Source organism: Plecotus auritus, assembly GCF_963455305.1.
Source record: "Plecotus auritus genome assembly, chromosome: 10".
Classification (NCBI taxonomy): Eukaryota; Metazoa; Chordata; class Mammalia; order Chiroptera; family Vespertilionidae; genus Plecotus; species Plecotus auritus.
Genome location: NC_137785.1, coordinates 5,905,002 through 5,930,154, shown reverse-complemented (window position 1 = coordinate 5,930,154; position 25,153 = coordinate 5,905,002). Strand labels below are relative to the sequence as shown.

Below are 25,153 nucleotides of genomic sequence, written 5' to 3'. Positions count from 1 at the left end.
GAGTGGAGCACATCCAGGGATCAGAAATAAACAACAGGAAGAAAGGAATAATTAATTCTGCATCATTTTGTATGGTGGTACATTCTCTGTAATGTAACCCCAAAAAGGAGTAAAACCATTGATCAAATATCCAATAATTTCATCTTATTCTATACCCACACTAATTTTTACCAACTATGTGTTATTGAAGATCTAATATGAAGAATATTTCATTGAAAAAGATTCCATCTATAGACAAACAGCAGGACATTCTCTGTGCAGTGAAGAGACATGAGTGGGAGTAAGCTGAGTCCTGGGAGCTTTAGCTTATTATTATTATTATTTTTTTTGTCCAATAGCAATGTATCTTTGAAACTTTCTCAGCATAAGCATTTTTTTAAAATAATAAAACCTGAAAAACCAAGATGGCGGCATAAGGTATACACCTGTACGTGCTGCCTCTCACAACCACACCAAAACTACAACTAAAAGACAAAACGTCTATCACCCAGAACCACAGGAAAGCTGGCTGAGTAGAAGTTGTACAACTAGAAGAAAAGAGAAAAGAGCACTGAGACCGGGTAGGACGTACCCAAGCGCAAAAAAGCTGAGGTACGGAGGCGCGCGAATTGAGCTGGTGACTGGGTGCGTTGTTTTATTCAACCCCAAGGGAGACACAAGCTCCTGATTACTCTGAACTCGTTTCCGGTGAGACTCTATGGACCAAGACTCCTACAGGGAGAAGGTAGACTGCCTGTCATCGGGTCGGAAAGTGAGGGTGGCTTTCTTGCAGAGGTACGCACAGAAATCATTGTTTACTGCGCTGGAGCGCGGGACGCATGGACGCGGAAATTCGGGGACTTGGAAACGCGGAGAAGCAGAGAAGGCTGACGGGCAGCCATCACTGTTTGCCACGCCCTAGTGATTCCCTGAGACCCCGCCCCGCCCAATTTACAAACCTGTCCAAACTGTGCGCAGCGGCTTTTGCATGTAAATGGCCTGCCCTATTGCAACTTAACCTAACAAACTGCAGCTCTGGACAGACAGCTCCAAAACTTCCAAACCCCAAGTATAGAGGAGAAATCTGCATATCTCACTATAGCTCCTGCTGGGTGGCCTCAGACAGTAGCTGACCTGCACCCCATTTGAGATCCAGAAGCCAGTGTATCTAGCGATCAGTGTAAGACGACACCAGATTTCAACTCCTCTCATCCATAAGTGACACACTCAAGAGGCAGACTCAGTGAGTGCCAAAGCCCCACTGAAACAAGTCCTGACCCATAAGTGTGTCTCCAGCACAGCAATTCTTCCATTATAGACACAGCGGGTCCTTACAGCCAATTGGCCTGGAGGTCAATTCCTCCCAGTGTACCAACAGCAATCAAGGCTTAACTACAACAAGACTGTGCACACAAACCACAAAGGGGTGCACCAAGAGTGTCCACCTCAAGTGGTTGGGGAGGCTGAACCACTGGGCCCCATAGGTCACCTACCACAGAAAACCAATCCATCGACACAGGGAAGCAGCCAAAATGCGGAGACAAAGAAACATATCACGAAAGAAAGAAATGGAGGAAAGCAAACTACTAGACATAGAGATCAAAACCACAGTTAAAAGGTTACTCAAGAATCTTCTAAAAACCTCAGAGTAACTTAGTGCGACCTTTAAGGAACTTAATGAGAATGCCAAAAAAAATGGAAAAGGACCAGTCAGAAATTAAGCATACACTGTCTAAAATAAAGAATATACAGAAATTCAACAGTAGACCAAAGGACCCCAAGAATCAAACCAAAGATTTGAAATATGAGGAAACATAAAACACCCAACCAGAAAAACAGAGAAAAAAGAATCCAAAAATATGAAGATAGTGTAAGGAGCCTCTGGGACTTTAAGTGTACCAACATCCAAATTATGGGGGTGCCAGAAGAAGAGAGAGAGCAAAATATTGAAAACCTATTAGAAGAAATAATGACAGAAAACTTTCCCTACCTGGTGAAAGAAATAGACTTACAAGTCCAGGAAGCATAGAGAACCCCAAACAAGAGGAATCCAAAGAGGACCACACCAAGACACATCATAATTAAAATGCCAAGGGCAAAAGACAAAGAGAGAATCTTGAAAGCAGCAAGAGAAAAACGGTTAGTTACCTACAAGGGAGTACCCATACGACTGTCAGCTGATTTATCATACAGAAACTATGCATGCAAGACGGGAGTGTTAAGAAATATTCAAAGTGATGAACAGCAAGAACTAATAATCAAGGTTATGCTACCCAGCAAAGCTATCATTTAGAATTGAAGGTCAGATAAACAGCTTCACAGACAAGAAAAAGCTGAAGGAGTTCATCACCAAAAAAGCAGGAGTATATGAAATGCTGAAGGGTATTCTTTAAGAAGAGGAAGAAGAAGGAAAAGGTAAAGATAAAAATTATGAACAACAAAATAACAAATACATACCTATCAACTAGTGAATCTAAAAAACAAGTGAATAAAAAATCTGATGAACAGAATAAACTGGTGACTATAATAGAATCCGGGGCATAGAAAGGGAGTGGACCGATATTTCTCGGGGTAGGGGGTGTGAGGGTTGCAGGAAGAGTTTGGACAAATATCTTACACCTATGGATGAAGACAGTGGCGGGGGATAAGGGCATGGTGGGGGGAAATCAGGTGGAGGGGAGCTATGAGGGAAAAAAAGAGGAACATTTCTAATATTCTGACCAATAAAGATTTATTTATTTATTTATTTATTTATTTATTTATTTATTTATTTATTTATTTATTTTAAATTCTTTATTGATTTCAGAGAGGAAGGGAGAAGGAGAGACAGACACATCAATGATGAGAATCATTGATTAGTTGCCTCCTGCACACCCCCCACTGGGGACCGAGCCTGCAACCCAGGCATGTGCCCTTGGCCAGAATCGAACCTGGGACCCTTCAGTCCGCAGGCCGATGCTCTATCCACTGAGCCAAGCCGGCTAGGGCCAATAAAGATTTTTTTTAAAAAATATTTTATTGATATTTTACAGAGAGGAAGGGAGAGGGATAGAGAGCTAGAAACATCGATGAGAGAGAAACATTGATCAGCTGCCTCCTGCACACCCCCCACTGGGGATGTGCCCGCAACCAAGGTACATGCCCCTGACCGGAACCAAACCCGGGACCCTTCAGTCCGCAGGCCGACGCTCTATCCACTGAGCCAAACCGGTTTCGGCAAGATTTATTTTAAAAAATAAAATAATAAAACCTGCCGAGATGGCGTGGCTCAGTGCTTGAGCATAGTACTATGAACCAGGAGGTCAGAGTTCCATTCCTGGTTAGGGCACATACCCCGGATGAGGGCTCCATCCCTAGTGTGAGATATGCAGGAGATAGGAGATCCATGATTCTCTCTCACCACTGATGTTTCTATCTCTCTGTCTCCCGCTCCCTTTCTGTATCAAATCAATAAAAATATATATTAAAAAGTGAGAATAAAACTGATATAACATGGGTTAATTCCATCCCAATAAAGGAGTAAACGTCATGACAATAAGAAATTATTAAGGATTGCAATGAAAATCAGGACAAGAAAAAGCATTCCAATTACAAGTACACAAATGCCAATTTGTGGTATTCCAAAACTTCATATTCATATTAAAAACTATAGATGTCAGCATGAGTAGCCCACAACTTAATGAAAATAAAGAACAATATTCGCCAAATTCTGATGTCAGTCATTGCTTTAGTCAACTCCAAACTACTGAGTGGAATCTACAAGGGCTTGAAAGGCTGATGTGGGGCAGGAAGAGCTTTACATGCTGTGGTCATAGCACTGCAAAAAGAAAGGCAGCCTAGAAGACAAAGTGAAAAACCAGAGGAACAGGAAATAGGATATGAAAGAAATAGAATTAATTATTCCGGGTTCAGCAAGCAATGTAGCTTGGGAAAAGTGTCCTCTCCCACATACAGAGTTCATGCCAGTTCTGCATCTAGGGTACAACAATATCACTGGTATTGCAATATTCCTCATAATTATGGAAAATCTATTACACAGACAGCACCATCCTGAGTGTAGTTCCAGTCACCTATATATGACAACCACATACTGACATGCCCTCAAAAAGTTTTCAGCTGAACACAGTGGCACAGAAAAGGAAGTCACATTGATGAGATCATTTACAAAAGTCGAGAACTATTTTAAAAGATTTATTCAATACTATTATTCTCTAATACAAGAAAATACTGTGCCTTAGAATGTATCCAATATTCCATGGGAAATTGTACACAAGTGAAGTCCATATAATATACAACAGCTCACAGATCTTTCAGGAAGAAACAATCAACCCCATGATTTCATTCGCATAAACACCAGAAATGAAACATAGCAGCATCAAGTGATATGGGATTACAATCACATTAATATTTCCTTTTCAAAAGACTTCAAATTATTTCAATATAAATGAGATAACACTCTAAGTAACTGTACATATGGAAACATCAATTCTTTTGATATATTCAAGTATATAAATATTCCCTAACTACTTTTCAAGTTTGGAGGACACTGTTTAATAAACATTCTGACTTAGAACAATACCTGAAAGGTATTTTGGCTACCTTTTAGTGTGAATTCAGTGATACTTTGAAATTCATAATCAATTGCATACTTGGATGTTTTTACATTGTTAAAATCTCTTTAAGGCATAAATTCCTTGGAGTTTTGTAAACTGTACATTTTGAACAAAAATCCTTCCTTCTATATCATGAATGTAGAATTTCTACAAGATTACAATAGCTGATACTGACTGAGGCTGTAGGTCCAAGTATATGATTTCTGACATTCTTCAGATTTAAGGTATCCCTTTAGAATGAATTCCAATGTGAGGAGTAAGCTATGGATGTTGATTAAAGACTTTAGGACATTGTTTACATTTGTAGTTTCTCCCCAGGGTGAATGCTGATGTCGGGTCATGGTTGCACAGAGTAAGCTTTGTCACATTCTTTATGTCAGTGGGACATCAATCCAGTAATAATTAACAGATGTTGCATGACATATAAATGAGGACATACACTTTTGGACATATGCCTCATAATTAGAAAGACCTCATTTTATCATTCTCAATGAAGTTTCAACCATGGAGAAATCATCGGATGAAAACTTCATATTACTAGCGTTTCTTTAGAATGATTCCTGAAATGTTCAGTTGAGTTTGACCACAGGTTAAGGCTTTCTCACATTTTCTACAGTGTAAGGCGTCCCTACACTATTAAAATCTCTGATATGCAATGAATTGTGAGCTGTGGGTAAAGTGTCCAGTCCATTCTCTACATTTGTTTGGTCTCTCTCTCCTATGAAGTCTCTCAAGTACAATACTACCTGAGTGACTTTTAAAGGCTTTTTTACGTTGTTCTTTCCAGTATGAATTCTGTGATGTTCAGTAAGTTCTCACTGCTGATCAAGGACTGACGACACAAAACACATCTGTAAGACTTCTCTCAAGTATGCACTCTCTGCTGTATAGTGCAGCAGGCACACTGAATTAAAGCTTTGTTACACTTTCTACATGTATAAGGCTTCTCTCCAGTATGAACTATCTCATGCTTAGTAAGGTAGGAGGAGTTGACAAAGGATTGGCCACATTCTCTACATATATAAGGCTTCTCTCAAGTATGAACTCTCTGATGCTTAATAAGTTTTGAGGGGTAGCTAAAGGCTTTGCCACATTCTCTGCATTTATGAGGCTTCTCCGCAGTGTGAACTGTCTGATGCTTACTAAGTTGTGAGTTTCCACCAAAGGCTTTCCCACATTCTCTACATTTAAAAGGCTTATCAGTGTGAACTCTCTGATGCTTAATAAGGTTTGAGGGGCAACTAAAGACTTTCCCACATTCTTGACATTTATAAGGCTTCTCTCCAGTGTGAACTCTCTGATGAGTAATAAGGGATGAAGTCCGGCTAAACGCTTTCCCACATTCTCCACATTTAAAAGGCTTCTCTCCAGTATGAACTCTTTGATGATAAACAAGGTGTGAGGATGCACGAAAGGATTTGTCACATTCTTTACATTTAAAAGGCTTCTCTCCAGTATGAACTCTGTGATGATTAGTAAGTTCTGAGGACCATCTATAGGCTTTGCCACATTCTCTGCATTTATGAGGCTTCTCTGCAGTGTGAACTGTCTGATGTTTACTAAGTTGTGAGTTTCCACCAAAGGCTTTGCCACATTCTCTAAATTTATTAGGCTTTTCTCTAGTGTGAACTCTCTGATGCTTAGTAAGGTAAGAGGAACTTCTAAAGGCTTTGCCACATTCTCCACATTTATAAGGTTTCTCTCCAGTATGAACTCTCTGATGATTAGTAAGGTATGAGGAACGTGTAAAGGCTTTGTCACATTCTCCACATTGATAAGGCTTCTCTCCAGTATGAACTCTCTGATGATTAGTAAGGTATGAGGAACTTCTGAAGGCTTTGCCACATTCTCCACATGGATAAGGCTTCTCTCCAGTATGAACTCTCTGATGATTAGTAAGGTATGAGGAACTTTTAAAGGCTTTGCCACATTCTCTACATTTATAAGGCTTCTCTCCAGTATGAACTCTCTGATGGGTAATAAGATGTGAGGAACATCTAAAGGCTTTGCCACATTCTCTACATTGATAAGGTTTCTCTCCAGTGTGAACTCTCTGGTGATAAGCAAGGTGTGAGGTTCTACCAAAGGATTTGCCACATTCTCCACATTTATAAGGCTTCTTTCCAGTGTGAACTCTCTGGTGGATAGTAAGGGTTGATAACGCAGTGAAGGCTTTGCCACATTCTCCACATTTATAAGGCTTCTCTCCAGTATGAAATAACTGATGCGTAATAAAATGTGAGGAACATCTAAAAGCTTTGCCACATTCTCTACATTTATAAGGCTTCTCTCCAGTATGAACTCTCTGATGATAAATAAGGTTTGATGACTGGTTAAAGGCTTTGTCACATTCTGTACATTTATAAGGCTTCTCTCCAGTATGAAATAACTGATGGGTAATAAAATGTGAGGAACATCTAAAGGCTTTGCCACATTCTCTACATTTGTAAGGCTTCTCTCCAGTATGAACTCTCTGATGATAAATAAATGAGGACTGGTTAAACGCTTTGCCACATTCATTACATTTATAAGGTTTCTCTCCAGTGTGAATTTTCCGATGAACACTAAGGGTTGAGGGCCAGGTAAAGGCTTTGTCACATTCTGAACATTTATAAGACTTTTCTCCCGTATCATTTCTATGATGCTGAGTTTGTCTTGAGGACTGACTAAAGCCTTTTCCATTTTCCCTGAGTTTGTAAAATTTTGCAACAGTATGAATTCTTCCCTTATGTACAATAAGAGATGAATGACATTTAAAGGCTTTGCCACATGCTTTACATTTGTAAGGCTTCTCTCCAGGATGAATTTTCTGATTTAGAGTACAACCTGAAGGCCAATTAGATGTTTTACCAGAATCTTTACATTTATAATGTTTTGCTCCATTATTGATTTTTTCCATTTTATTTAGATTGAATATTTGACTGGGTATTCTACCACAAGGATTCCATTTATAAGTCTCCTCCCCATGATGAATATTCTCTTGTTCAGTGTAATTTGAAGACTGCTGAAAAGACTGGACACTTTTACTTCCTTTGTGTGTCTTCTCCACAACAGGAATAACCTGACATATATTGTGACTGGAGCTTGGGTCACAGACTTTTCCATTTTTATAATGTTTCTCTGCAAGCTCACTTCTCCAATGATGATTAAGATATGATCCTTGCTTAAAGTTTTTCCAGCGTTCATTGCAGTGATAACTTTTGTCTCCATTATGTGTACTCTGGTAGTAATGGGAGATAGAATGTCCTTTAGTGACAGTTATAATTTCATTAAACATGTACACATCTTCCATAAGAACCATTTTGTGATACTCATTAAATGAAGATGGTTGTATAAAAAAAGCTTTCCTAATTTATTAAAATCATACACAAAACATATATACAAAACATTGTCAGAGGAAGAATAATGAATCCTTATTTAAAAGATTGCCAAATTTCAGTGGTTGACCTTCAATGTATGGACAAGTTGGTCGAGGGTCCATTCCAGGTCAGGGCACAAGCCCAGGGTTCCCCAGTATGAGGAAAGCAGGAGGCACCCAAGAAATGACTGTCTCTCATCATTGATGTTTGCCTCTCTCTTCCTCTACCTTCCTATCAACAATCAGTAAAAATATATTTTTGAATAACAAATAAGGGCTCTAGCTGGATTGGCTCAGTGGATAGAGCATTTCCCTGAAGAATAAATGGTCCCGGGTTCAATTCCAATCCAGGGCACATGCTCAGGTTACAGGTTTAATCCTCATGGGGGGCATGTAGGAGGCAGCCAATCAATGATTCTCTCTTATCACTGATGTTTCTCTATCTCTCTCACTACCTCTCTGAATTTAATAAAAATATATTTAACAGTAATAATAATAATATTAATAAGATTCCCAAATTGAGTACATTTAAATTTTTTAAGTACATTATAAATCTCTACATTTTAGAAATGATTCCATGAAAGTATAATCCCACCCTACATTTTAAACAATTCAAAGGACTATTTACACTACAGACTATGTGAATTCCTAGTTTTTCCATATTTCATTTCCAGAATGCATAACATTAAAAGTTGTTTTCAACCCTCATGTGCAGAAACACACTGATCTACCAATGGAACTGACTTTAATATAAGAGGTTTCCCAAATGCATACTACACTTGACTTCTATAGGTAACAACAATTTATTATGATAACCTTTCCAAATTAGTTGGGTTTATATATATATTTTTAAATATATTTAATTTATTGGCAATTAGCCGGTTTCGGCTAGTTGGGCTTATATTAATTCCCTCTCTTCTCAACACACTCTTCTGAAATACCAAGGCTTTCATTAATTGTACATTATCAATGTGACAACATTTATATCTTACCAGTATTTTTTCAGAGAATAAATCTTGTATTCCGGACTTTGGCATAAAGACTTGGTTACCTTCAGAGGAAATAGCTGAAAGAAAACAAATATCCAGTTTTGACATTCAAGTGAGTGTACGTTGAAGTTACCAGCAACTATAGGCCGAATGACAGTTTTGAGTACTCCAAGAGCCAGTGAAGGATTCATCGAAAGCTCAATATTGGTACCATGAGGAAAATTCACATCAAGGAGGGACAAAGAGTAGGGTACATTTGCCAATGATACCTGCTCAAACCCCCTGGCACACAATGGCCATATTATAAAAACACTCCCAATTCCCAGTTTCTTCACTGGAGAGAGAGAGAGAGAGAGAGAGAGAGAGAGAGAGAGAGAGAGAAATATGAGAGAAGTGCATGTTCAATGATCTCCCTGTTTTGAAGCATCTTGAATAACAAGAGTCTGTTGTGCATGACACAGTGCGAACAGAATGGCATTAAACAGTGAGTGCCTTGGGTGAGTGCCCTGCAGCCTCTGCTCAAAGAAACAATGAGATATTGTTCAAGAACCACAAAGACTATGGTACTTAAGACATATATCAACCCTGAAAAGATATCGTGTGCCTGAGAAGAAAACAGAGAATATTTCCAACTGGGAAATTAAACATACAATAGAACCTGAGATACTGTATGGTATTAGAGATACTGAAAACAGTGTTGACCGAAAGTAGAATTTGTTCCACAGATGGTTATTATATGTTCTTCCTATAATAAGTGTGTTCAAAAGCCTGCTACTTTACAATTCGTGAATCTCAATAAAAGATATCAAGTCATAAAAAAATGAAAGAAAAGTGTACCATTGGGAAAACAAAATAAATATAATCAAACTGGCAATACATTAATGGGAATATATTAATTATCTCAAAAAGAATGGCAAATAAATATGTTAATTCCAGAAAGAAGGAAAAGTCAACCATATAATAACACCAAAATGAAAATACAATGAGAAAGTATTTTATAAACATCATACCAAAAGGAGAAATTGAAATACATAATACCCAAATTTAAAAAAACAGTAGAATCATGAATGAAATACGTGATCTACTCAAAACATCAAACAATTTGCCTGGCAGCAGTGGTTCAGTGTTAGAGCTTCAACCTATGAACTAGGAGGTCAAGGTTTGGTTCCAAGTCAGGGAATAGGCCTGGGTTGAAGGCTCGATCCCCGAACGTACAGAAGGCAGCCAATTGATGATTCTCTGTCGTCACTGATGTTTCTATTTCTCTCTCCTTCTCCTTTCCTCTCAGAAATCAATAAGGGGACACTTAAAATATAGTAATTAAATAATCAAAAAAATTTGTATATAAATCATTAAAATTTTAATTCATCAACATTTTGATTCAGAGAAGCCAACAAACGTGGAAATGTGAAGAGAATTTAAGGAACTCCTAAGACACTAACAAATTGACCAGCAAGGCAAACCCATAGAGACAGAATAGTGAAAAGGAGTAGGTAGCTTATATAAAAAATTAATAGTTTAAGATCCTGACAATTGGAGAAAGAGACATACAAATGCAAGCAGCTCATTGAATTGTAAGTAGACTAAATATAAATATGAGAACAGATAAAAAATGAAAATATGATGAGTCCCAGAATACTACCTAAAAACATCTAAAAAATTAATTCCTCATGGAAAAGACAGTGCCTCTAAGATCATTAGGGGGTTTCTAAGTAGAAAAAAATTATGGGGGAAAAGGGCACGAAATAAAAGACTGAACTGATAAATGCAAAAAACCATCCAATAAGAATAGTGACAGAACAGATGATAAACAATGGAGAGGAAACAACTTTTCCAGCTCCAAAACTTTCTCTTTATTAGACCTGTCCTATAAAAAATCCTTAAGAAATACACTTTTTTAAAAGAAATATATTTTATTGATATTTTACAGAGAGGAAGGGAGAGGGACAGAGAGCTAGAAACATCGATGAGAGAGAAACATCAATCAGCTGCCTCCTGCACACCTTCCACTGGGGGTGTGCCCGCAACCAAGGTACATGCCCTTGACCAGAATCGAACCTGGGACCCTTCAGTCCGCAGGCCGACGCTCTATCCGCTGAGCCAAACCGGTTTTGGCAAGAAATACACTTCTGGAGGTAATTTAAAAATTCTACATAACACTACCATAGGAACATATAAAGATGCCTTGTATGTGGAAAATATACAGAAATATGAAAATGTGTGGTGTTCTATTAAAGAAACACGTATCACTTTGATTTCTCTTGTGGAACTTTACAAAATAAAAGGAATTGTCTGAGCTGAGTTGCTCAGTAGTTACGTGTCTATCTATGAACCAGGAGGTCACAGTTTGATTCCCAGTTAGGGCACAGGGCACATGCCTGTGGTTTGGGCTCATTCCCCATTGTGAGGGGTGCAGGAGGCGGCCAACAATGATTCTCTCTCAGCTTGGATGTTTCTGTCTCACTCCCTATCTCCTTGTTCTCTAAAATAACATAAAAAATGTATATTTAAAAAATAAAATCCTAAATCTTTGCTATAAGACAACATTAAAGATAATGTGATATCAACTCATGTGGGTACATGGGTAGAAATGGCAATCAGCAGAGATATGTATGCAATTGACACTATGAGTTTAACGTACACTGTTATAACCTTAAGATATTTTAAGTAGTTGCCATGGTCACAAGAAAAAGTAGAAAATAAATAAAATGATCTCTGCTAAGAGGTGACAGAATTCTGTATTGCAAATCACAGGCTCCACATTTCTAAAAAAAATATATACATATGCATATAGAGATATACAGAGATATATGATTAATTTCTCAAAACATGGTATATAAAACCAACCAATGAAGCTGTCTGTGTCCCTGTACAGGAACAGAAATTAATACAGAATAATAAATTAAGTATGTATTTACATGATTACCAGCATAATGGAAAAATGAAATATTAACAGTTAACATCCTAAGAAGGTGCATGACTTGTATGCTGTAAAGTATAAAATACTGCTGGCTGCCCTCTGCAGTGAGCTCAGTGGTTACAACATGGGGCCGCCCAGCATATGGCTGCAGGTTCGATCTCAACCCCATTTGGGACCTGTGAGGAAGCCAAACAAACAATGTGTCTCTCTCACATCGATATTTTATTCTCTCTGTTTCTACCCCTTTCGCCCTCTCACTCGGCCTAAAACTCAATGGGAAAAAAAAACCATTAGGTGAGGATTAACAAAAGAAAACATATACACACACACTGCTGGCTGTAATGAAAGAACAAAACAGTAAGCTGGAAAACACATTCCATGACCCTACTTTGCAATGCTAACAGTATCAGCTGTCATTAGTACCCAAAGTGACCTAAACATTCAAAGCCATTTCTATCAAAGTCCCAGAGACATTTTTGGTGAAAATAGAAAAGCTGTTTCTAAAATTAATGGGAATATCCCAGGAGTCCATGTAACCAAGTCAATCGTGAAAAGAATATATGAAATTAAAGGCTTCAGTCTTCCTGATTTTAAAACATACTTCAAAGCTTCTGTTACCAAAAAACTATAATGCAGCCCTAGTTGCTTTGGCTCAAGGGACACAGCGTCTATCTGCGGACTGAGGGGTCCCTGGTTCGATCCAAAGTATATAAGGAACTTAAACAATTCAACAACAAAAAGACAATATGATTGAAAAATGGGCAGAGGACCTGAATAGACATTTCCCAAACAGGATATATAAATGTCCAATAGACATATTAAATGATGTTCAACTCATTCATCATCAGAGAAATGCAAATGGACACCACCAAGAAATACCACCAAACACCTAATAGGATGCCAATCATCCATAAATCAAAAAACGACAAGTATTAACAATGAAGTGGAGAATTGAGAACGTTGATGCACTGTCAGCAAGGTTATAAACACACTGGTGCAGCCACTAACAAAACATGATGGAGGATTTTCCAATATTGACAAAAGGTACCAGGTAACACAGTGAACCCATATCCGGCTATTTATACAGAGAACACATATGGTCAGGGCACATATAAAAAAATCAATTGCCTCTAACTCTCCCTTCCTCCCTGAATTCAACAAAATCTTAAAGATATCAGGGAGATTCTAAAAATCTCAATAGGCCAATAACTATGGAAGAAATTTAAGCAGTCATCAAAAAGCTTCTAGCAAAGAAAAGGCCAGTGCCAGACGGCTTCACAGGGGAGTTTTACCAAACATTCAAGGAAGAACTGAAACCTATCCTCTTCAGACTATTCCAAATGTTTCAAGAGGAAGGAACACTTCCAAACTCATTCTATGAAGCCAGCATCACCCTAATACCAAAACCAGATAAAGACAACACAATGAAAGAGAATTACAGGCCAATATCCCTCATGAAATCAGATGCCAAAATCCTCAACAAAATTCTAGCAAATCGGATCCAGCAGTACATCAGAAAGATCATACACAATGACCAAGTATGATTTATCCTGGGGATGCAAGAATGGTACAATATCTGCAAATCAATAAACGTGACACATCACATAAACAAATTGAGAGATAAAAATCATAGTCACATGAATTGATGCAGAAAAAGCATTTGACAAAATCCAACAACCTTTCTTGATAAAAACTCTCAGCAAGGTGGGAATAGAAGGATCATACCTCAACATAATAAAAGTCATATATGACAAACCCACAGCCAACATCATACTCAATGGGCAAAAACTAAAACCATTCCCCCTAAGAACTGGAACAAGACAGGAATGCCAACACTCACCACTCCGATATGACATAGTACTGGAAGTACTAGCCACTGCGATCAGACAAGAAGAAGAAATAAAAGGCATCCAAATTGGAAAAGAAGAATTAAAAGTGTCCTTATTCACAGATGACATGATACTGTACATAGAAAACCCTAAAGACTCCATCTAAAATTATTAGACTTAATAAAGGAATTCGGTAATGTGCAGGATACAAAATTAACGCCAAGAAATCTATGGCATTTCTATACACCAATATTGAACTTACAGAAAGAGAGACTAAAAAAGCAATCCCATTTACCATCGCATGGAAATAATTAAGATACCCAGGAATAGCCCTAACCGGTTTGGCTCAGTGAATAGAGTGTCGACCTGTGGACTGAAGGGTCCCAGGTTTGATTCCGGTCAAGGGTATGTACCTTGGTTGCAAGCACATCCCCAGTAGGGGGCGTGCAGGAGGCAGCTGATCAATGTTTCTCTCTTAACGATGTTTCTAACTCTCTATCCCTTTCCCTTCCTGTCTGTAAAAAATCAATAAAATATATTAAAAAATAAAAAATATCTCCTTTCTAAAAAAAAAAAAAAAAAAGATACCCAGGAATAAACTGAACTAAACTAAGGAGATAGAAGACCTATATGAGGAAAACTACAAGACACTGAAAAAAGAGATAAAGGAAGACATAAACATATGGAAGAACATGCCGTGTTCATGGATTGGTAGAATCATCATTAAAATGTCCATACTACCCAGAGCAATCTATATATTCAATGCACTCTCCATTAAAATGCCAATGGCATATTTCACAGACCTAGAAAGAACTCTCCAAAAATTCATCTGGAATAAAAAAAGACCCCAAAAAGGTGCAGCAATTCTGACAAAGAAGAACAAAGCGGGTGGGATCTCAATACCAGATTTCAAGCTGTATTACAAAGCCACTGTTCTCAAAAGAGCCTGGTACTGGCACAAGAACAGACGTTTAGATCAATGGAATAGAATAGAGAACCCAGAAATCGACCCAAGCCACTATGCTCAATTAATATTTGACAAAGGAGGCACGAACAATGGAGTCAAGACAGTCTCTTCAATAAATGGTGCTGGGAAAATTGGACAGATATATGCAAAAAAAATGAAACTAGACCACCAACTTACACCATACACAAAAATAAACTCAAAATGGATAAAGGACTTAAACATAAGACGGGAAACCATAAAAATACTAGAGGCATCCACAGGCAGCAAAATCTCAGACATATGCCGAAGCAATTTCTTCATTGATACCGTTCCTAGGGCAATGGAAACTAAAGAAAAAATAAACTAATGGGACTACATCAAAATAAAAAGCTTCTGCACAGCAAAAGAAACCATCAAGAAAACAACAAGAAAGCCCACTGCATGGGAGAACATATTTGCCAATGTTATCACGGATAAGGGCTCAATCTCCAACATTTACAGGGAACACATACAACTTAAAAAAAGGAAGATAAACAACCCAATCAAAAAATGGGCAATAGACCTAAATAGATACTTTTCGAAAGAAGACAGAGGAAGAAGAAAAAAAAAAAAGACAGAGGAAGGCCAAGAGACATATGAAAACATGCTCAAAGTCACTAACTATCTGAGAGATGCAAATCAAAACCGCAATGTGGTACCATCTCACACCTGTCAGAATGGCAATCATCAACAAATCAACAAACGACAAGTGCTGATGAGGATGCGGAGAAAAAGGAACCCTCGAGCAAGGCTGGTGGGAATGCAGACTGGTGCAGCCATTGTGGAGAACAGCATGGAGTTTCCTCAAAACACTAAAAATAGAACCCCCATTTGATCCAGTGATCCAACTGCTAGGAATATATCCCAAGAAACTAGAACCATCAATATGAAAGGATATATGCACCCCTATGTTCATAGCAGCACAATTCACCATAGCAAAGATTTGGAAACAGCCTAAGTGCCCATCAGCAGATAAGTGGATTGAAAACCTGTGGTACATCTACACCCGTGGTCGACAAACTGCAGCTCGCGAGCCACATGCAGCTCTTTGGCCCCTTGAGTGTGGCTCTTCCACAAAATACCACAGCCTGGACGAGTCTGTTTTGAAGAAGGGGCGTTAGAAGAAGTTTAAGTTTAAAAAATTTGGCTCTCAAAAGAAATTTCAATCGTTGTACTGTTGATATTTGGCTCTGTTGACTAATGAGTTTGCCGGCCACTGATCTACACAATGGAATACTATGCAGCAGTAAAAAGGAAAGAATTCTTACTATTGGCAACAGCATGGATGGAACTGGAAAGCATTATGCTAAGTGAAATAAACCAGTAAGAGAAAGATAAATATCACATGATCTCAGTCATTTATAGAATAAAATGAACAACATAAAATGATGAACAAAAACAGATACAAAGACAGAAAAGCATCAATCAAACCATCAAACCTCAGAAGTAGGGGAGGGTGGGGGTAAGGGGGAGATATCAAACAAAGGACTTTTATGCATGCATATAAGCCTAACCAATGGACACAGACAACAGGTGGGTGAGGCCATCAGTGTGGGGGGGGAGGGGTTGGTGGGTAATTAGGGGATAAGGACACATAGTAATACCTTAATCAATAAAAAAAATTCAAAAAAATAATAATAAAAGAAAATGGAGTGTGAATTTTGATAGAGGCTTTCCCACTTCCAATCCAGGTTGTCCTCTGGTCAGAAGACAAGGTAGAATATTAGAATATTCTAGAAAATGATTTTCTAAAATATTATTTTCTGATAGTACCTTAATTAGTGTAGACAACATGTAATGTGTGCAAACACTGACTTCCTAATTCACATACATCACAAAGCCTTTCTTTTCTATTCCAAGGACCCCAATTTGTTCCTATTTTTAAAAATATATATTTTTATTGCTTTCAGAGAGGAAATGAGAGGGAGAGAAAGAGAGAAACATCCATGATGAGAATCACTGATAGGATATCTCCTGCACGCCCCCTACTGGGGAGCAAGCCAGCAACCCTGGCATTGGCCCTTGACCAGAATCAAACCTGGGACCTTTCAGTCTGCAGACTGGTGCTCTCTCCACTGAGCCAAACCAGCTAGGGCCCAATTTGTTCCTCGAGAACAAGAATCTAACACAGAAAGTAGAAGCCCCTAGAGATGTTAAAATAATAAAGGAAACAAAACCCTGTGGGTGGAGTAGGAACTGGGAAGGAAGTCATCCTCACCCACGGAGGCCAGGTTGCTGTAGTTCTCCACCATCACATCCAGGTACAAGTTCCGCTGAGCTGAGTCCAGGCACTCCCACTCCTCCTGAGAGAAATCTATGGCCACATCCGTGAAGGTCAATGGTCCCTGAAAGAAAAGACACAGTTCCTAAGAGGCCACCAGAAGAGTTCATAACATCACCAAACATGAAAACAGTGTTAGCAGAAGAGGTTTTGACGGAGGGAGTATCCTGAATTATCCAGTAAGAACACTTTGCCCCAGTAACATTCTCTGATATGTTTTCTAACACTGACACATGAGGATGGCACATGTCCACAAATCCATAGTACAGATTTTACTTTACAGGAAAATAAACTTTGAAATTAAAGCGTGGACACAGGCATACCGATTTCTGAGTGCTGTGTTTGCATCGTCCAGGGTTAGTGGTGTATATTTCTCAGCAGGAAATGTCATGCTGAGTAGGAAGCATATGCACTTCTTCTCAAGTGTAAAGCAGACCACAAGGAAATGAACTTCTATAAATATACTGATTCTGATCTAGGTTCTGAGATGTGGCCTGTATTTCCACATGCGTAACAAGCTCACTTTTACTTGTAATGTCAATGTTTCCGATCCATGTGCCATACTTCTGATTACAGAGAAAGTGAAAACACATAAAATATTCATACAGAACTTTGAACTAAAGGGTTTGTTAATGGAATCAGTGCTCCTGGAATAGGACGCATAGGAACCATAATCCTAGTTGGAAATTTACTATGAGAAATCTTAGAACAGGATTATTGTGCCTGGTCCAGCTGGTGTGGTTCAGTGTTCCAAGGTAACCCATGCACCAAGAGGTCACTGATTCGATTCCTAGTCCGGACACACAACCAGGCTGCAGGCTCAATAGCCAGTGTGAGGTGTGCAGGAGGCAGTCGGTCACTGATTCTCTCTCGTCATTTATGTTTTTCTCTCTCTCCACCTCTCTGAAATCTATACAAATATACTTGAAAAAAACACAAAGAAAAAATAGCTGAAATAATGTTAACAGTTTAGGCACAGAGACACATTTTACAACTATGAAATCAAGATGGTTTAGTGATTGCATAAATCTCATGAATCTATTTGTGTAAGATCCCCTTTGTGTTTTATAAACACAATACAGAGAGAAACTTAATGATATAAAACAAGTTAGATCTACTATTTCCTTTTTGTGGTTGTAAATCCTCCCCTGGGGAGATATATTCCATTGACTTTTCAAGAGTGGAAGGCAGGGAGATAGAGGGACAGAAAGGAAAAAGAGAGAGAGTGAGTGAGTGAGAGAGAGAAAGAGACATCAATGTGAAAGAGAGACAGAGACACATGGATTGGCTGCCTACCACAGGTACCCAGGAGCTACTTGCCCTGGACCAGGAATCAAACCCTCCACTACTGATGCACACCTGCCTGGGGTAACTAATTTTTCTTACTAGTACATTTCTTTCAAAAATTTTATGTATCATTAGTAGAGAGCTATTTTGTAGAGATGTTAGAGATGGCTGCCTTCCAAGTTTGATCTGTCACAAAAGGGACATTTTGAGTAGTTGAAAGTTACTAATTAAAGATGGGAATGCTTCCTGACCTGGGGAGGGTGACAAAATGAATGCAGACAAGGCTCTGGCACAAAGGAGGGAAGTATAACCCAGCCAGTGGGGCTGAGAGGTAGAGGGTTGACCTATGAACTAGGAGAGCAGGCTTAGATTCCTAGTCAGGGCACACGCCAGGTATCAGACTCCATACCCCGTGCCAGATGGGGTACAGGAGGCAGCTGATCCATGATTCTCCAATCTTATTGATGTTTCTACCTCTCTGTTCCTCTCCTTTCTATTCTGAAATCAATAAAAATATATTTTAAAAAAGACACAGAAAAAAAGAAGAAAAACACACAGAAAAAGAGAGAAATAAAGAAACTGCTGACATTGACTATGATAAATAAAGTAATGAAATAAGGAAAGAAAAACAACCTCCAAAGGCAAGGACATCAAAAATAGAGAAATAAATCACCCGATGTTAGAGGAAAAGCAAACATAATCTCTGACACAGGACACATCTTTTACCTGAGAAGCAGCCATTTGGTCCATCTCCTGATTGGGGTCTGGGATGTTTCCTCAGGTGACACTATGTTGAGGAGTCACAGAATGTGCCTTCAAAGAAGTTAGCACAGACTTTTAATCAGCTCATCTCACACTCACAGTCAGGAGGACCTGGAAATGGGAAAAAGGCCATGCCCATCCTGTCTTTTGTCACAGGAGAGAGTCAGGAACAATGAGCTCCTACATGGAGACCACACTGGGAGGGGTTTTATTTCGTTTTTATGAGTCTCTCCTCCCAAAGACATCCACAAACTCCTACAGAAACGAGAACGTGAGCTGCTGTCCTGACCCCCCAAACCAAACAGAGCACCCCTTACCTCTCCTGAACAAAGCCTGCTCCCCACTCTCACAAAGACATATTCCAAGCCTCCTGCTAATCCCTGTCCTCACCTTCCCATCACCTGGAGCCCCTCAGTAACCAATGATGCCCCACCCAGAGCAACTGTCCACCTCCATGGGGGAAAGTGCCCCTGAGGGCATTTCTTAAAGCTCCTCAGGGGATCTGAGAAGACCCAGAGGATTTATCTCAGAATGTTTTTAAATAATAAATTAAGTGTCACACATAGAAAAAGTAAATCCATGGAAGTAACACACACACACACACACACACACACACACACACAAACAAAACACCACAGCAACAAAGGTAAAGCTTCTAATATTTCTTGAAAAAGCATCAGGTGGTGACAGACACAGGTCACCTCCTCTTTGCCATCCCAGGAAATGACAAGGGACACAAACAGACAAGTCTCTCCCCTCTGAGTGACCAAGGGTTGCAATTGGAAGCAAATTATTATAAAACTAGTGGCCTGGTGCACAAAATTCATGCACATTAATAGGGGATTAATTAGAGGAAATAATTTAATATTGCTAGTTGCCCTTTCCTGTAATACAAGTGTCAGTGATGAAAGAAAATTAATAAAATGTATATGAAAACCTTCCTCCTGTCAGAGTCTGGGGCGCACCACGGGACCCAGAGTCAAGTCCCTGCCCACTCACATGGGCCTCAGACCCGGCCGCCCCCCTCATTGGGCTAGATCCAGACTTGGCCAGTCCCACCCTTGTCAAGTCCCACTGTGCAGGGGACATAGCCTCAAGTCCCTTGGCCAGGTGCCAGGATGGGGGGCGTGGCCTGAGGTCCCCGAGCCCAGACCAGGGTGGGGGCGTGCCTTGAGGTCCCCTGTCAAGCCCCGCCAGGTGGGGGAAATGGCCTAAGATCCCCTGTCAAGCCCCACTTGGTGGGGGACATGGCCTGAGGTCCCCCAGCCTGGCACCAGGATGGGAAGCTCACCTTGAAGTCTCCCGTCAAGGCCCGCGAGGTGGGGGGCGTGGCCTGAGGTCCCCTGTCAAGCACCAGGGGGGCAGGGGAGGGCATAGCCTCGGGTCCCTGCTGATTGATCGTTAAGGCTCCTTATGGAAACTTGGCCTCAGAAGTGGGTGCAGCCATCTTTGTGACAGAGTAATGGTCAATTAGCATATTCCCTCTTTATTAGATAGGATTCCCAAGCCTTATAAACTCTAGATTTATAATTGTCACTCAATCTGTATAACTAAGACAATTCAGCTGTTAAATATATAAAGGCACACCTAGGAAACATGACTCAGTGGTTGAGATTGGACCTAAGAATCAGGAGGTCATGGTTAGATTCCTAGTCAGGGCATATGTCCAGGTTGCAGGTTTGATCCCCAGTGAGGGACAGGCAGGAAGCAGCTGATCAATAATTGTCTCTCCTCAATGATGTTTCTAACTCTCTCTCTCTCTCCTTGCCTCCCAGAAATCAATAGTAATATCTTTAAATAAATACACTGAGTGGCCAGATTATTATGATCTCTGAACCCATAATAATCTGGCACTCAGTGTATATCCTATATAATAAAAGGCTAATATGCAAATTGTCCCCTTGACTAGGAGTTTGACCACCAGGCAGGCCGGCCAATTTGCCCATGTCCCCTCCCTCTGGACAGGCTGGTTGGACCCCACCCATGCACAAATTCATGCACCGGGCCTCTAATATATATATATCTACACCAGTGGTTCTCAACCTTCCTAATGCCGTGACCCTTTAATACAGTTCCTCATGTTGTGGTGACCCCAACCATAAAATTATTTTCGTTGCTACTTCATAAATGTAATTTTGATACTGTTATGAATCGTTATGTAAATATCTGTTTTCCGATGGTCTTAGGCGACCCCTGTGAAAGGGTCGGTCGACCCCCAAAGGGGTGTCGACCCACAGGTTGAGAATCGCTGATCTACACTAATAAAAGAAAAACATGCAAATTGACCATCACTCCACTGCACCCACCAGCCAATTAGGAGGAAATATGCAAATTAGAAGGACAAAGATGGGTGCCACCCAGCTGCTCCAGGTGGGCAGTGGCTGGGCGGGGCAGGATGCCTGCAATGAGAGGGAGGGCGGGGGCAAAGAAATATACAGGAGTGGCACTCCAGCCAGAGCAAAGAGGAAGACTGCAGACTAAGGATTCTGCAGCAAAGATGAAGATAAAAGATTCCGGCTTGAGTCTGCAGAGAAGACGAAGATGGAAGACTCTGGCCAGAGCCTGCAGCAAAGACTAAGAAGGCAGACCCTGGCCAGAGTCTGCAGCAAAGGCAGCACACTCCAGCTGGAGAGAAGTCCTGAGTCCCAAGTGCAGGGAAAACTGGTGCTGGAAGCCAAGGGAAGGAAGGGCTATTGCAGGAATCTCTTCGTGCAAGGGGACTCTAGTGTGTGTGTATCTATGTGTGTATACAAACACACACACACACACACACACACACACACACACACACACACACACACACACACACACACAAAGCCAGGAGCCGATATATCACACCTTAACCATCCACACCCCATCAGCTCACCTCTCACCCAGATCAGGGTTCCCCTCCTCCCACTGCTATGTATTTCTGTCTATGGATCTGTCTCTGTCTCCCTGATCCCTTTCTCTCCACTGCGGTCCTTTCCTGTGTCCCCCTCTCCCCTCCCTGCTCTTTCCCCCCTTTTCTGTCTGTCTGTCCCTACACCTGGACCATGAACCTCCTGAAACCCATTTCCCTTCAGGTGCTCTTTCTCCTGGTCTCTGATTGCTCCCATCTCCACACACGTCTGCGTCTTTCCCTCCCCACGCCCGTGGCCCCTCTGCTGCCTGTTACAGTCTGTCCTGCTCCCCACAGCTGGCTGACTCCGTGCTGCTTCCCCCTCTGCCCCCTCATCCCTGAGCCCCCCTTTCTGTCCCTGCACTCGCTCCCCCAACTCTTCTCCTCTGAACCAGTGTCTCTGTCTGACCTGCCTCCTCCTGTGTGGCCCCACTTCCGCTCACCAGGACCCTCTCCCTCTCAGCCCCCCTTCCTCTCTGGGCTCCCCTTCCTCCCTATTTCCCCACTTCCTTCCTCCTCAGGCTCCTTTCCCGAGTTACCCCCTCACTCCTACCGTCACCGTCCAGTCCCTCCCACGTCCCCTATGGGCCCCTCTCTGTGGACCCCTCACCGCCCTTTCTCCCTCCCACGTGTCTCTCTCTCTCACTCCCTCTCCTGACCCCCCAGCCCGGTTCCCCGCCCCCCGCAGTCACCGCTCCCACAAAGCCCCTCCCTGCGGGCAGGTCACCTCTTCTGGGGACACCGCGTTCTTCCCCCTGAGCCCCACCCCATGGGAACTGTGCTCCCCTGGCATTCAGACCCCTTATTAATGGGGGTGGGCCTAGGAAGGCGGGGAGCAGACCCCCAGGCCGGGAGCCATCCGGGCTCTTTGGGCGGAAAGCGCCGGGCGGGGGGAGGGGCGCAAAGGGCGGGAACCCCCTGACCCAGACTTTAAGCCCCGCGGGGAGGACCGGCGGCCCCGGGAATGGTTTTCAGCAGGAAAACCGCGCGGCAGGCGGTGGCCCACAGCCAAAGGCAGACAGACCGCGGGCCGGGGCCTCAGTTTCCGCCCAAAGGAACGCGGCGCCTCCACTGCGCAGCCTCCCGGGACGCGGACTCACCGCTGTGAGGGGCTCCGGGGCGGGGACCTCAACAAGGACTTCAGCGCCTGCAGCGCCCCTCAGCCTTCCCTGCTGGGAGGAGGACGGAGAGCAGCAGCTTTAAAGCACAAACACCCTCCTCGGGGGAACCGCTACCTCCACCCCCACAGCCGCTTCCGCGTCCGCAAGAAACTGCGCATGCTCCTCCCTGCGGGATGGGCGGGGCCAGAGCCTGAGCTGAGCGACTCCCGTTGGAGGAGGGGCCGAGCTGCAGGGACAGAGGGAGGGAGGGAGGGCGGGGCAGGAGCAAGGGGGCAGCCCTGGTTCCCTCACCTCCTCCCACAGGGACAGCCCTTCCTGGTGGAGTTTCCACGTCATTGTTGGGGGTGTGGCTGGTGACGCGGCTGTGAAAGGATTCACAAGGGAGAGAAGAGACAGGAGCAGAGAGAGGGCGTTTATTTTACTTCTTTAAAGGAGGAAAGGGCCAGGTGCCCTTTGATGGCACAAGGCTCCCCAGGTAGAGGGGCTGCTCTTTTATTAGGGTGCTAGCGAGTAAATGGCAGCTGTGGCAAAGCATAAAGAGGGGAGGAGGAATGTGGAATTCACACAGAAGTTTCCAGATCCCAGAGGCTGTGCTTAGAGCTACTGGCTGGCCTGCCCTTCAGCTGCAGATGTCCCAGGGAGGTGTCTTTCCCAGGATCTTCACAGGCCGGTAACACATTCTTACAGTGAAGTGACAGAGAATTCAAAAGGCGGGCAGATTGGGTTTGAATACAGAAACTCCTGCCTCGATTTGCCTGGATCCTTAAACCCTCAGTGAGGAGGGGGGAGGGGAAGGGCAGCCTGCTCTCTCAGCCCCTCCCTGTCCCCCCATCTGAATGGAGAGGCAGCTTGAGTTAGGGAAGCAGGTGGATGGGGGTGTCAGAGACAGACCCAGTTATCCATTCATCCTTAGGCACCTGATGAGATAAGGTCCCAAACAACAGTGGGAAACAGATATTAATTTATGTATTTTTCAAGGGATAAAAGTGTTCTGGTTGTAAGTTGTGGTCTTTGAAGCCTTTGTGTTCTGGGAGTGCATTTTGAAATGAATGTTATTCATTTAGGAGTCCCTGTAACTAGTTAATATGCCATTGATAATAATGTAGAATGTCTTTTTATAGTTTTCTTTATATTTGGGAAACAATACAATGTAAAAATCAACAGTGTTTAAAATTTATAATAATTATCAGTTTACTCAGTACCACAAATTTTTTATTTTTATTATTTTGCAGTATTTTCATGACTATAGTTATTCCCTACAGTTTTAAGAATCTTTATTTACTTTAAAGATATGGCCCTCCCTGGTTTGGTTCAGTGGATAGAGTGTCTGCCTGCAAACTGGATGGTCCCGGGTTCGATTCCAATCAATGGCATGTACCTTGGTTGCAGGTTCCCTACCCTGGTCGGAGTTCCTGCAGGAGGCAAGGAATCCATGTGTCTCTCCCACGTCAATGTTTCTCTCCACCTCTCCCTCCCTTACATTCTCTCTATAAAATCAATGGAAAATTTCCTTAGGTGAGGATTAACTACACATAAAAAAAGAAAGTTATTACCTGTTTAGAAACCTGTAATTTAGAGTAAATCAGACCAGAGGATTATGTTTAACCTATATAATAAGTAATTGCTTTAGGCCAATAAAATATCTCCGCACAATATTGGCATCCGAAAACACACCACATATAATAAACAGATAAACACATAAAGACAATCCACAGACACAGCATCTTCAGAATTTCCACAGTAAACAGAATAATGAATATTAGCTTGTATAGTCCAATTTTAAAATTATGTTGGGTATAAATGGTGCTAGTAAACATATTAAAGCCAATTTTACTGTTTGCTTGTGTTCACATAAGGAAATTAACATCCTTACCACACCTGTGTGCATGAGGCAGTAACATGGAACTCAGCCACAGGCTTTGGTGAGGTGACCACGTTGAGAAGGGCTGTCTATTCACACGTGGACTAGAGCCTGCAAGTAGGCTCTGGACCAGCCGTGGGCAAACTACGGCTCGCGGGCCAGATCCGGCTGTTCTATCTGGTTCTCTTGCTCTCCCCTCCACTCCTTTACTTTGAATTTATATTAGTTCACATGGACACTCCATCCATGCTTTTGTTCCGGCCCTCCGGTCCAGTTTAAGAACCCAT

General features: G+C 41.6%; 1 protein-coding gene across 2 annotated transcripts; it reads right to left on the bottom strand.

Annotated features, from left to right (window-relative positions):
- Window positions 1-4,152: 4,152 nt before the first annotated feature.
- On the bottom strand, window positions 4,153-23,173 carry ZNF845 (zinc finger protein 845). Of its 2 annotated transcripts, none has more exons than XM_080643829.1 (5): window positions 22,985-23,173; window positions 18,968-19,114; window positions 16,892-17,018; window positions 8,943-9,016; window positions 4,153-7,812 (listed from the first exon to the last, which is right to left on the bottom strand). In XM_080643829.1, exons 2-5 carry the CDS (start codon window positions 18,989-18,991, stop codon window positions 5,626-5,628), a joined length of 2,412 nt encoding a protein of 803 aa, XP_080499955.1. In that variant the 5' UTR covers window positions 18,992-19,114; window positions 22,985-23,173; the 3' UTR covers window positions 4,153-5,625. The 2 variants fall into 2 exon arrangements, with proteins under 2 accessions (XP_080499955.1, XP_080499956.1); XM_080643830.1 differs by having other exon boundaries at window positions 18,968-19,054; window positions 22,985-23,149.
- Window positions 23,174-25,153: the final 1,980 nt, after the last annotated feature.